This window comes from Ovis canadensis, chromosome 15 (genome assembly GCF_042477335.2).
Source record: "Ovis canadensis isolate MfBH-ARS-UI-01 breed Bighorn chromosome 15, ARS-UI_OviCan_v2, whole genome shotgun sequence".
Classification (NCBI taxonomy): Eukaryota; Metazoa; Chordata; class Mammalia; order Artiodactyla; family Bovidae; genus Ovis; species Ovis canadensis.
This window is the reverse complement of record NC_091259.1, coordinates 71,784,502-71,797,248: the sequence shown is the minus strand read 5'-3', so window position 1 is coordinate 71,797,248 and position 12,747 is coordinate 71,784,502. Positions and strand designations below refer to the sequence as shown.

The following is a 12,747-nucleotide window of genomic DNA, read 5'->3' as shown; positions in this document are numbered from 1 at the left end:
CAGAATAGTTGTTTGCAAATCCTTCCCCGATGCAATTCTGCGTGGCCCAGCACAGGGAGGACGGGGGCCTGATGAGGGACCCCCTAGCCTTTGGCGGCTGCCGCCTTCAGGCCCTGCTGAGCGCTTGCTGGCTGTGTCACCTGTTAAAGGACAGAAGACCAGAAGCCAGTGACTCAGGCCCAAAGGTTTTCTGGAATAGGTGGTAGTTTGTCTTAAGGTGCAAAGTCCAGGTAGAAATAAAGGTTTTTAAAATGTTTCCCGTCTGAAGCAGGAGAAATTCCTAAGGTCACTGGGAACACTGACGGGAGTGGCTGTGGTTTCAGTGACCGACAGGCCAGGACTCTGGAGTTGGGGGACAACATAAAGACCCCACAGGGTCAGTCAGTCCTGGGAAAGACCCACTGTGGGCTTTGCTGGATGGAGGCCCAAGCACGGCAGCCTGAGGCCCAGCCTGGGGCCCTGGCCTCTGTGGGGAGAGGGCTTGCCATGGACCCATGGCGCCCTCTGGTGGCCTCAGGTGGGAGGCACACCCCTTGGCACCATCCTCCTGGGCAGAGGCCTCTGCTAAGGTGGTTGGGGGGTGGGTTGTCCCTCCCAGCACTCACCATCTCCAGGGGCTCCCCTTCAAAGGTCTGTGCCCACCCTCCCTACAAGCTCCCCCACCCCTGCAGGAGATGCCTCAGTCAAGTATACAGCCTAAGCAGCAAGGTCTAATCACCAGCTGGCTCCATACAGGAGCTCAGCCGTATTTTCTTTTAAGGGGGTTGAAGATTGAAGGGAAGGTAACGTAAAGGGAGCAAGGCCCCTTCAAGACTGCATGTAGCAGAAACATGTTCTAAAGCAAGCACTTAATTAGAAAAAAAAATCAGACATTCTCCAAGGAGCCAGGAGAAACTAGCGTGGAAACGGGACTGTCTTACCACCTTACCTTGCCCCAACGGCCAGGCTTCCTCCTCCGGCCACCACTCAGGAGGCGTGGGGGCTTCTCTCCTCTGCTGCCCACTTCAGGCTGTTAGCAGCCAAAGGCAGGCTGGGGAGAGGACAGTGAACTTCTCCTTAGCAGGGGACTCTGCTAAGGGAAACGAGGGGGTGGTTTCCTTCTACTCCAGCTACCCTGCGGGCAGTTGAGAAGCTGGGCTGCCTCGGCCGGAGTCTCCACAGGAAACTCATCCCGACGGGCCACCAAGGCTAAAGCCGAGTCTGCCTCCCAGCTCCTGATACTTCCCCTTCTGCCGGTTGCCCCACAGCAGCCAGATGTCGGGATTATCACAGCTTTCTCCTCAGCTGAACCACTGAAAGCCGAAGAAAAGCCTCAGCATCTCCCTCTCCGCCACCCCCTGCCTTCTGCAGAAGCTACTCCACCTTTCGGCTTTCACCAGTTGTTTAGAGAATGGAGAGCAGCGTCTGGAGTCTGAGTCGCCTATTCAGGCCCAGGGGAGGCCAGTCCCACCCCCTCCGGGCCAGGGGACTGGCGGCTGGTGTGATGGCCTCAGATAATGAGCCTACATTTATCCAAGGTGACGGTCACTCCCCTCGTCCCCTCCCCCAGCCTCAGCAGCCCCCTTTGTGTCACTCCTGGTCACTCGAGGGTCCTCTGGGACTATGGGGGACAGATGAGCAGTGGAAGCGTTGAAGCAGGCCAGCGCTGGCTCCCTCACGGCTCGGTGGAGTGGCGGGGGGATGAGACCATTGAGGAATCTTCTTTGTTCAGGCTTTTTCGGCCCCTTCCCCAGCCTAGTGACAGCATTCATCGGCGGCCTATGTGAATTCATTTTGCAAGTGAGATTTCCTGAGACAGCGAGCTTTACAGATGTCACTCTGTCTGGAGGCCAGATGGTGAGGTCTGGGGGAGGCGCGCTTTTTCAGGTTTGGAGGAGAACCCAAGATCACAACCACCAAGTGCAGAGACCCGCACACACTTTGCACATAAGCGCCAAGACTGTACACGTAGGCAGAATGCTCACTTCCTTTTCATGTACAGAGAAAGACCAGAGTACAGGCTTGTGGTTTTAGAACAAAGCCCGGCCTCGTTCAGTCCATTGTAGCGCTTGTGGGCAACAGAGCAGCTCCCCCGGGTTACACGTGCCACAGAACAGAGCCTTGGTGAACACCTGCTCCTCGCCAGGCACTGTCCTCTGCTCCTCACAGCGGCCCTTCCAGGGAGGTGCTGTCATTACCACCTGCAGTTTACACACATGTGGACCTGGGTGGAAGTAAGAAGCGTGCTCCAGGTCACAGCAAGGGCCAGGCAGAGCCAAGCATCAAGGCCAGAGAGAGTCCACGGAACAGAGCCGAGGACAGGCTTTGACACTAGAGGTGCTGAGCAAGACCAGGCCAACCTGGTTCCTGCACCTGTAAGATGATGTGGCTGGAGAGGTTTTAACATACCAGCCAGCTCAGATCATTTGGGGCTGTGACTGCATTTTAGCCACTCTCTTTAAGAAAACCCTCTCTGATGGGCTTCCCTTGTGGCTCAGTGGTAAAGAATCCACCCACCAACACTGAAGACGTGGGTTCAATCTCTGATCCGGGAAGATCCCACATGCTGCAAAGCAACTAAGCCTGCGCATCACAACTACTGAATCTGTGCTCTTCCAGAGCCTGGGAGACTAAAGCTCACATGCCTAGAGCCTGAGCTCCACACCAAGTGAAGCCACTGCAATGAGAAGCCCTGTACCACAACTAGAGGAAAGCACTCACAGCAAAGACCCAGCATAGTCAAATAAATTAATTTTTTTAAAAATCCTCTCTAAAAGGCAGGCTCAGGCACTCACCTGAGAAAAACGGATCAAAAATTCTTTTTCATCTCATTGAACTTTCCTGTAGACTTAACGGGGGGAAGGCGTGGTGGTCCCAGGCACAGGTGGTCAGAATCTGCTCTCCTCCCTGTGGCCATCTGTCCTGGGAGCTGCACATTTAATCCTCTTTGCTCCAGAAGCTCCTCTTCCTTCCCTGTCTACAGACTAGACTTCTAGGAACCAGATAACCTACGAGGGCTGAGGAAAGGATCTATTTGGATTCACAGAAGACAGTCCTTTTAGAGTCTATGAAAAACCAAGGAAGAACAGTAACCAAGGCTACCGCAGGAATTCTTTAGATAAAAGTAAGAAAAAATACAGAAGCTGAAATCTGACTCAAGGAGCTTGGAAAGACCACCAGCAACTCACAGGCAGAGGCAAGGAGACAGGTAGATCAGAACCAGAGCACGACGGAGCCAGCCTCCACTCTGAACTCTCCCTGCCCTTGGTGACATGAATAGAGAGCGACTGCACAGAACCAGCAGAGGGGGAGTTCTGTGGTGCTCCAGCGGTTAGGACTGCAAGCTTCCACTGCAGAGGGCCCGGGTTCAATCCCTGGTCAAGGATGGCAGGGCCCCGGTTTCAATAAATATGGTATCAGACTTAGGACTGGAAAATAGATACCAAACATTCCACGGTACACATGAAGCTACCACACTCCTGTCCACAAGAGACGGAGGGAACCAAACAATCTGACAGGAGCTAGGGATGAAAAGAGGCCCAGCTGGCTGGCTTCCAGGTGCCGCACCAAGTGCTACGAAATGACCACAGGAAGCACGGGTCAGCGCGGTCAATTCCCCCACGGGCTCCCAGCTCGGTAAGCCCCAGCCACCCTGAGCCTTGATGCCGGCACCCTCCCAAGTGCACCTGCAGCCAAGATCCACCAGAAGAAATGGGCAAAGTCAACTCCCATCTAGGTGCAGTCAACGAGCACACAGGCTGCTGGTCTTTCTAGGATGTTATTTATTAAAAATAGATTCTCTATCTCCCCTCATCCCTGCTAGCAAAAGGGTCTTTCCCAACATTTTTTTTCCCAAATGGATGAAATAACAGGTATTGGGGACTCAGATATCATATCGTTCCCTAAGTTGAGAAGTCAAGCTTTTCTGGGTCACTGCTGGGGGAGGAAAGGGTCAGAACATGGCAGTGTGGGTCCCAGTGCTTAAACGTGGCTGACACGGCCATACAGCTGGACTAGAGCTCCTGGGACTCCAGGCTTCAGGGAGCCTGGGCAAGTTCATGATGACAGGCCTTGATGCTCCGGGGTCTCCAGACAGCCGTGTACTTGATGCTCGAGAAGAGACGAGAGCCAGCACGGCTTCAACATGTGCAAGAAGGAATGGAGAAAGCTGGGCCCAAAGCGAAATATGAACGTATGGGAAAGGCAGGCCTGGACTAGGGGAAGGAGAGATGGCAATAACGGTGTGCCAACCATTGCGTTCTAAGCAGACCTCCTCGGAAGCGACACTGCCTTAAGCCATGTTCAGCTCATAGACTGAATTCCTGGCCCGCTTCTGGGTTTCCTGGGGATCCTGTTGCTTTTAATAGTCCAGTCAGCTGCCACTCAGTCCCGCCAGAGTCAGTCCTGCAAGTCAGGGTATTTCCTTACGAGTCAGCCGCCGACGCCCAAGTGTCTCTCCACTATTTCTTCCGCTTCAGTTTCATATCTTTTTTGTTCTTCATATCTCTGTTTTTCTTCAACTTTTTGTTCTGTTTGGGTTCTTGTTCGGCCTCCAGCTTCCTCTTCTTGTCACTGGAAAAGAAAAAACAAGAGTCGAAAGAAAAACATGCTGGATCTGTTACCTCTTTCAGACTGCTCTGCTTTGTCTGAGAAAGGGTTTCCGTCATCTGAAACTTGATGTAAGAATGTGCAGTTACACAGACGTGTTCTCTGTAGGCCTACGGGGCTCTGTGCTGGGGGCTGAGGACACAATGTACCAACCCCGTTCCTGCTCTGAACAAGCTTAGTCTGTGGAGGAAAAAACCTACACCTCAACTCCTGAAATCTGCACATCTCCCCTCCTAAAACTTAAAAATCCAAGGCATCACAAGAAAAATTCATTCCCATCAATTACCACTGAGGATTACCCTGGAAACCAGACACATTATCCCAGTGACCGTGAGGATAGTCCCCAATATAATACAAAGCATGAAATGCCCAGAAAAACCATACAGTACTTTTTGATGTGCTGTTATCTTTCCTAAGTGAGAAGAAAACCGAAAGGAATAGGGACACATTTCAGCTGGCCACTGGTCCCTCACTGACAGATTAACAGGAGAATAGCTCAGAAACGGCCACCTTCCTTCCAGCTTACAGGTTACAAATTTCTCTCCAGTCTCACTCTGCCCTGAAAACAAACATCTCCTTAGAAGGAGAGGGTAAACAATTCTGTCTAGAGACCATTAACATCACGTGAATGAAATGACTGCTAATAAAACAAAGAAAAGATGCCTCAAATGCATACATAATGACAGTCAGTGTTTTCACCTCCAAAAGCACAAGCTCTGATGTTAACACTGAACCGTGGACGCACAAATAGCCACACAGGCTGGGTAGTAATGCAGGAGGCTCCTCCAGGCAGTGGCAGCCGACCCAAAGGCAGGAGCAGCGGAGCACGGGGCGAGGCTGCCACACACCGTACACGCCGCCGGCCTCACTCCAAAGCCACCACGGTCAAGGCGGCAGCCACCATCAGCCCTGGGCCACGCCTGCTTTTTCGTCCAAACCAGAAATTAGAACACACTGACAGTGGGCTTTTGTGCCATGACAGAGACCATCGTGAAAACAAGGCCAGCGCTGATGGGGGAGACCTCCAGGCTGCACAGTGACTTATGGAGATGGCAGAAGAGGATATCCTGATTTTGGGGGTCTATGGCTCCTAGAGTCACAAGATGTCCTCTTTTCAAATAAACTCTTCAGGGAACCCTGTTGATGGCAATGCCAACAACTCACCCTCTCCACGAACCCCCAACCCAACCCTGGAAGTCTCATCTCCAGAGGCCCAGGGCAGGGGAGGCCTCACTGTGTTCCCCAGGGAAACTCCAGTGAAGGTTCCGGCCCACGGAACTGTTGCCGCCCTCAAACACGTGGCTCTGCAGAGAAGTAGCTGGGGCAAGGGTTTATCAAAAAGCAGTCCAAGGAGTTCTGGAGCTCCCCAAGATCCCTCCAGGTGGACCCCAAAGTCAAAACTATTTTCAGAACAATCCTAATACATAATCTGCCTTTTCCACTTTCATTCTCTCCCAACTATTCTATTTTCCAGAGGCTACAAGCCATCTGATATCACAGCAGATTGAAGGCAGAAGCAGACGAGAGAATCCAGCCGCTTTCTAGTTTCCCAAATATTAAAGAGTTTTGGAAAAACAAATGTAAAACATTCTCACTTTTCTCACTGAAATTTTTATGAGAAGGTTATTAAAAAAAATTTTTTTAGTCAATGTATGGCAAAACCAATACAGCATTGTAAAGTAAAATAAAGTAAAAATAAAATTAAAAAAATAACAATTCAAAAAAAAAATTTTTTTAACCCATAATGAGTCCATGACTGTTAATTTTGAATGAGAAAACTTTTTTTTTAAACTTCTCAGTATTTCTAAAATGGGAAATACTGATAGGTACAACCAACATGCACAAAAGCCATTTGGGGTCCACAACCCAAAATGTTGAGAACCACTGGCTTAGAGGAAGGAGAGTAAGCAGGTAAAACTATGGGCTTTGCAGTGGACAGACCTGGTGCTGATTCTGGCTCTGGCTCTTATTAGTTATACGCTTCTTGGGAAGTCACTTAACATGAGAGCCTTGGTTTTTACTTCATCTTTAAAACACTGATAGAACCATAAAACTCCTAGAAGAGAACATGGGCAAAAACACTTTGACAAATATCATACCAATGTTTTCATAGGTCAGTCTCCCAAACAGAAATAAAAACGAAAATAAATAAATGGGATCTAATCACACGTACAAGCTTTCACACAGCAAAGGAAACCATAAACAAAAAGAAACCTACAGAATGGGAGAAAACATTTGCAAATGATGCAATCAACCAGGGCTTGATTTCCATTTCCAAAATATACAAACAGTTCCTACAGCTCAAAAAAAAAAAAAAAAAAGGTGCAGAAGACCTAGAGACCTTTCTCCAAAGAAGACATACAAATGGCCGACAGACACATGAAAGTATGCCCAACACTGCCAAGTGTTAGAGAAATGCAAATCAAAAGCACAGAGGTACTACCTCATGCTGGTCAGAAGGGCCATCACTAACAAGTCCACAATTAACAAATGCCGGAGCGAATGTGGAGAAGAGAAAACCCTCCTACACTGTTGGTGGGAATGTGAGTTAGTGCAATCGATATGGAAAACAGAGGATGAGATGACTGGATGGCATCACGGACTCAATGGACTTGAATCTGAGCAAACTCTGCCAGGTGATGAAAGACGGGGAAGGCTGGAGTGCTGCAGTCCATGGGGTCGCAGAGAGACGGACTGAACAACAACGGAAACCAGCATGGAGGTTTCCAAGCAGATTAAGAATTACCCTATGATCCAGTAATTCCACTCCTGGGTATATATCTAGACAAAACTATAACTCAAAAACATGTATGCACCCCTATGTATACAGCAGCACTGCTCACAACAGCCAAGACATGGAAGCAGCCTAAATGCCCACTGAGAGATGAACAGGTGAAGAAGATGCAGTGCGTATATGCAATGAAGTAATACTCAGCCATAGAGAGAATGGAGTAATGCCGTTTGCAGCAACATGGGTGCGACCAGAGCTCATCATACTAAGTAAAATAAGCAGAGGAACGACAAGCACCACATGACACCACTGATACCTGGAATCTAAAATGCGACACAAACGAACCGCTCTACGAAACAGTCACAGAAAGAGAGACCAGACCTGTGGTTGCCAAAGGGGAGGGAGGCAGGGGAGGGAGGGAGTGGGAGCCTAGGATTAGCAGCTGCGAACGGGTACATACAGAATGGATAAGTAAGGTCCTACCACACAGCACAGGGAACTACATTCAAGATCCTGTGACAAACCACAATGGGAAAGAATACGAAAAAGTATATATAATTGAGTCATTTCACTGTGGTACAGCAGTACTATCAGTCAATTACACTACACTGTAAGTCAATTACACTTCAATAAAAGAAAAGCAGTAATGTAAGAACAAAGCCACCTCTGTTGTCCTGAGCATGAAGGGAAAGCTGCATTAAAGCCCCCAGGAAGTGCTTAGCAGCAACTCCAAGGCTGTTCAAGCCCAGCTCCCTGACATGTCTAGGAATCTGAGGGACGCAGAGATCCAAGCCTCCAACTGATCAGTAGGAGATACGATACAAAAGGAGCAACCCTCAAAGGAGAGAGCAGTGACTCCTCAAAGCACCTGCGCCAGCCTCCTTTCCCAAGTGAAAGCTACTAGGGAAGCAGAGAGAAGGCCAGAAGGCCTCCCCTGCCTGGCGGATGCCGGGCCCTCACCTTTTCAGGCTGACGATCGAGGCATTCTGCCCAGCTTTGTTCAAAACTTCATTCCATTCTTCGTCATCCCCACGGATTACATATCTATAAAAATAAAAGGAAATATCAAAGCCTGCTCAAAGGAAGAGAAGACAGCTTAAAAGAAAGTAAGAGGGTGGTGACGTTCTCATCACACACATCCTGCCGTGAGAGCCAGGCTGAGATATGCCAGCGTCTGCACATCAGAAGCAGGGGACGGGAACGTCACCGGAGCAGGCAGGGTTCACGGGCACAGAGGCAGCCACCCGACTTCTCCCACTCAACTCACCAACCACCCAAGAGAAGCCTCCTGTTACCCCCACCATCTCCCTGCTCGCCCCCACCTCCACAGCCCACAAGCCCCTGGACTGTGCCCTGCCCCGCCCCCCCCCGCCCCCCCCAACCTCTGGGATCTAGCAGTCCTGACAAGTCAAGGGTCTGATGCTGCAAAGCCGAGGGCAAAGCTCAATACCCTGCTCTCGGACCTCCAGGCTGCCTCCATCTGATGTCCAACCACCATCCCTAATGACTCGGCAACAGGACTACAGGTCAACAAGGCTCCGAGGCCACCAAATTCTGGAGCATTATTCACAATCTACGGGGCAGGCACCACCGTTGTAGCTGAAGCTCGAAAAGGGCTATAACTTCCAGGGCACAGAAGGTTGGAGAGCAAGGGAGTTTTGTTGGAATGTTGGCCATAGAACCCTTTCTTCAAATTCACATCAAAAGCCAAGTATTAAAAAGTAGCCACTGAAAGTGGGTGCTTATGGATCAGCAGCCCCCTCCCCTGAGGGGCCTGGGACACAATACCATTTGCAAGTCATGACTTACAAAGTGGCAGAGCAGATCTGGTGAAAACAAATCTTTCAAAATTATGCAAATAGTGAATGGGGAGATTTTTAGCTATTAGTGCTTCTAAGAACAATCCCATGAAACACAGCTTTTGGGGCACCCAGGATGTGAATTAAAAGAAATGAGCAGAGTCTCTGTGCTTCCCTCGAGCCGCCGAGGGGCCTTACTGAGAGAGGTCCATGTCCTTCAGCTTCCCCACTTCTTTCCTGTGTTTCTCCTGAAACTCCTTGGCTGCTTCATCCTGTGGTCAGAGTCAGGCAGGGGGCAAATCAGACAGAGGTGAGGGGGAGGAACACCATCACGACCACCAGCAGACCTCTCCTTCACCACGTTCACCACCTCCCACACCTGCAGAGGAAGCTCTTACTAAAGTGTACAGGACGTTAAAACATGCCTTCTGAAAAATCTAAAAGGACAAACAAGTATTGCAACAGAAGCTGCCTGACTGCCGGCTCTCACACACACTCAGCCGGAGGCCTCATCCAGGGCAGGGAGCACACACAAAGGCAGGGAAACTTGGGGAGTGCGCTCCTCACACCCCTAGGACCCCAGCGCCGAGGGCCCTTCCTCCAGGGCAGAGAAGAGGTTCGCTGTTTGTACCAGGTCGTCGCTCAGCGTCTTCAATGTGGGCTCCATAACCACATCCTTCACTGCCACCATCTGCTCCTCGATGGCCTTCTCCTGCACTTCATTGAACAGCTACGAAAGACCAAGACCGAGAAGCAGCAGATGAAGGAGCAGCCGAGACCCAACCACTCGTTACTCAACCACTGAGTGCACACTCCGTGTGGTTTAGGAGTCCACGCACTCGGGGGGAGCAGGAAAACAGTGGAGACAAGGTGCACTCCAATCAGGGTGCCTCTGGGAGAGAATGTTACAGCTGAAGCCCCCCATTTCTGTGTGTGTGTGAGAGAGAGAGAAAATCTGAGGCAATCAGAACCAAATGTTAACATTCTGCATCTTTGGGCAGAAAATGGGCCAAAACCCTGCCCTCAGCTGAGGTTACCTTCACAACTTTGCGGATGATCCGGTTGAAAAGTCCCATCAGTTGGCCCGAGGGCAGCTCAATCTCCTTTTCCAGCTGGTCCACGGACTTGTGCTGCAGGCCGATCCCCAAGAGAAGAGCCTGGGGGACAGGAAATCTGTTGGAGTGGCTGCCAGAACAGGGTTTTATCCGTTAAAATGGCACCGAGAACCAGAGTTACTCTCCCTTGGTCAAAACGTCGACTGGCACTATTAGGAAATCTTCCCGCTCATCCACCAGGAAGCACGCCTTCCTCCTGAAATCCCCAGACCAACTTCTTATCCAGGCAAACAGCCGCTTCACAGCTGTGTTACAATACAGGGTGCTCTTGGACCTCTGATAAGCAGAGAAAGAAGCGAGGCACACAGTGGGGTAGGAGAATGGATTCAGACAGCGGCTCTTCTGCTAACTGTTTTGCTGGGTGCATGGCTTGACTGGAGAGTGCAAGGGTCCCCTACCTGCAAAAGGGGACCCCTACCCCCTCATCAGAACCGTGAAGAAGTAAATGCTATCAGAACCACAAAGAATTAAATGCCCAAAGTTATGTTATAGCAGCCGACCAACTCCCAGCATATAAACTGCTCCACAAAGCCAGCACACGAGCAGCAGGTAACCTACCGACTGGGCCGCAGACAGGGCCAGGTCCCCCAGCTGGTTCAGGAAATACAGCCGGGAGATGGCCGGGATCATGTCCATGATGAGGTGATAGTCAACCATGTTCCGTGAATACATCTCTAGCCTCTTCAGATCGTAGGGGAGGAAGAGTGCTTCCAGCTCCTCCCGGCGTAGGGCTGGACATGCGACAGAGCCAGACGGGTCAGGGCAGCCCGACACCCTTGCTGGAATTCCCACATGGCACGCACAAGGGTCCCCGGGTGGCACCCGGCAGCTGTTCCTCCACCAGTCTTCAGCCAGAGCAGGGGAGGACCACCTGAAAGAACCTGCCCACCCATACAACACCCCGCCTCAGGCAGCCCTGACTTCCTCATGCAGAGGGGAGGCGGCTCGGGCTGTGTGACAGGGGTGGGTGGTGTGTGACCCTCGTGTTGGCACGGGACTCTGAGCATCCGTGCCCTGGGGTTAGAGGACCCCAGCATTTTCCCCACTTCATCACTTCTCTTCAGGACCCAGCTTTGCAGGCAACACACAGGCTCCCACCCCCAGCTCCAGAAACAGATTTTTCCACCCAAATATAATTGATCCCAAAAGAGACACACATTCACATAACAACCAACAGGGGGGGAAAATCCCCACAGCTGTTAGCACTAATGATCCTTTACACCTTTTTTATATTTTAAGTATTCAAACAGAATCTGTGTGCCCAAAGCATTTCTATGTGTTGGCTACAGAAGGTTGGCAGCAGATTCTTATTACAATTCCATGAATGAGGAAATGGAGCCTCAGAATTGAGCTAGTTGCCCTAGCTCACGGGATTTAGAACAAGTTCCAGAACTGACTAGCTGCAGGCCTTACATATGTCTCTGAAACCAAGTCACACACATGCCTCTAGTCCTGTCGTGGGGATGACAGGCACAGCGGGTGACAGAGGCCTTGTGATGGGGCAGGGACTGCTGAGCGGAGGTGGTGGCGGGGGATACAGGCCTGCAACTGGTCCCTCCACGCCTAGTCTAGCCCGCCTCTTGGACCACACGCCCACCTCCCATACGTTCTGCACCACCAAGCCCCGCCAGCCCTCAGGCCACCTGGCCAGCTCACCCGGCTGCACAGGTTTCCCGATATTTCTGTTCTGGAGGATGTTCAGAGCCAGGGGAGGAGAGAAGGTGCTGAACTGGTAAGACAGCAGGGCTAGGAACCGCCTTCGGAAATCTGCAGGTCCAACCAGATGGAGTCAGAGGTCTGCAGGGCCCGGGGCCCGTCACCTGGCTGCCCCCCAGGTCCACTCCCCACTCACCTTTCCAAAAGGCAGAGAGCCAGGCGCCCTGGTCTGCCTCCTCCTCGTCCACCAGTGTCTTCAGCATGATGCAGGAGTGCTCTCCAGTCAGGTCATTCTGGGGAACACAGATCCCTGACTGGCACCAAGGCCCCCTTTATGAAGCCCCTGTCAACGCGCATCGGTAAGCACACTCTAAGGACCCCTGCTTCCTCCGCAGAGGGAGGGGCGGCCACACCCTCATTCTCGCAGGGCCCACTGCCTACATGACAGCTTCCAGAAGCTACTCTGTCCTGCTGGCCCCCGCAATGGAGCAAAGCTGCTTGAACCTTCGGAGCACGCGCTCACAGCAGGTCAGACTATGAGCCGAGAGGCATTACAGCTTAAACACCACATGACCCAATCAACATGTTTTGGGCACTCACAGCAAAGACTCCATGGCCAGCAAAGAGCATGGCAAGGGTTCTCATCCTGGCAACAGGCTTACAAGGGCAGGCTCCTTTAGGTTCCAAAACAGTGACCACAAGTTTTAAGATTTTTTACTATACAACAACCACACAGCCCAACACCATAAAAATATCTAACAGATTTCAACTGAAGGGCATTCAAGTAACAAAATGCCACCACCAAGTCACAAGCAAGCCGTGCTGAACTCACTGGCTCCAGTGCACTCCCTGCAGTCGA

At 51.2% G+C, this 12,747-nt stretch overlaps 1 protein-coding gene across 1 annotated transcript in view; it reads right to left on the bottom strand.

The window, feature by feature from the left end:
- Positions 1–3,741: 3,741 nt before the first annotated feature.
- NAT10 (N-acetyltransferase 10) overlaps positions 3,742–12,747 on the bottom strand; it is a 39,535-nt gene continuing 30,529 nt past the window's right edge. The window contains exons 22-29 of the mRNA XM_069553658.1: positions 12,085–12,181; positions 11,889–11,999; positions 10,791–10,963; positions 10,155–10,274; positions 9,749–9,847; positions 9,316–9,389; positions 8,279–8,362; positions 3,742–4,551 (exon numbers count right to left, since the gene is read on the bottom strand). Coding sequence (XP_069409759.1) covers positions 4,440–4,551; positions 8,279–8,362; positions 9,316–9,389; positions 9,749–9,847; positions 10,155–10,274; positions 10,791–10,963; positions 11,889–11,999; positions 12,085–12,181 — 870 coding nt within the window. The 3' untranslated portion in view covers positions 3,742–4,439. The remainder of the gene's footprint in view (positions 4,552–8,278; positions 8,363–9,315; positions 9,390–9,748; positions 9,848–10,154; positions 10,275–10,790; positions 10,964–11,888; positions 12,000–12,084; positions 12,182–12,747) is intronic.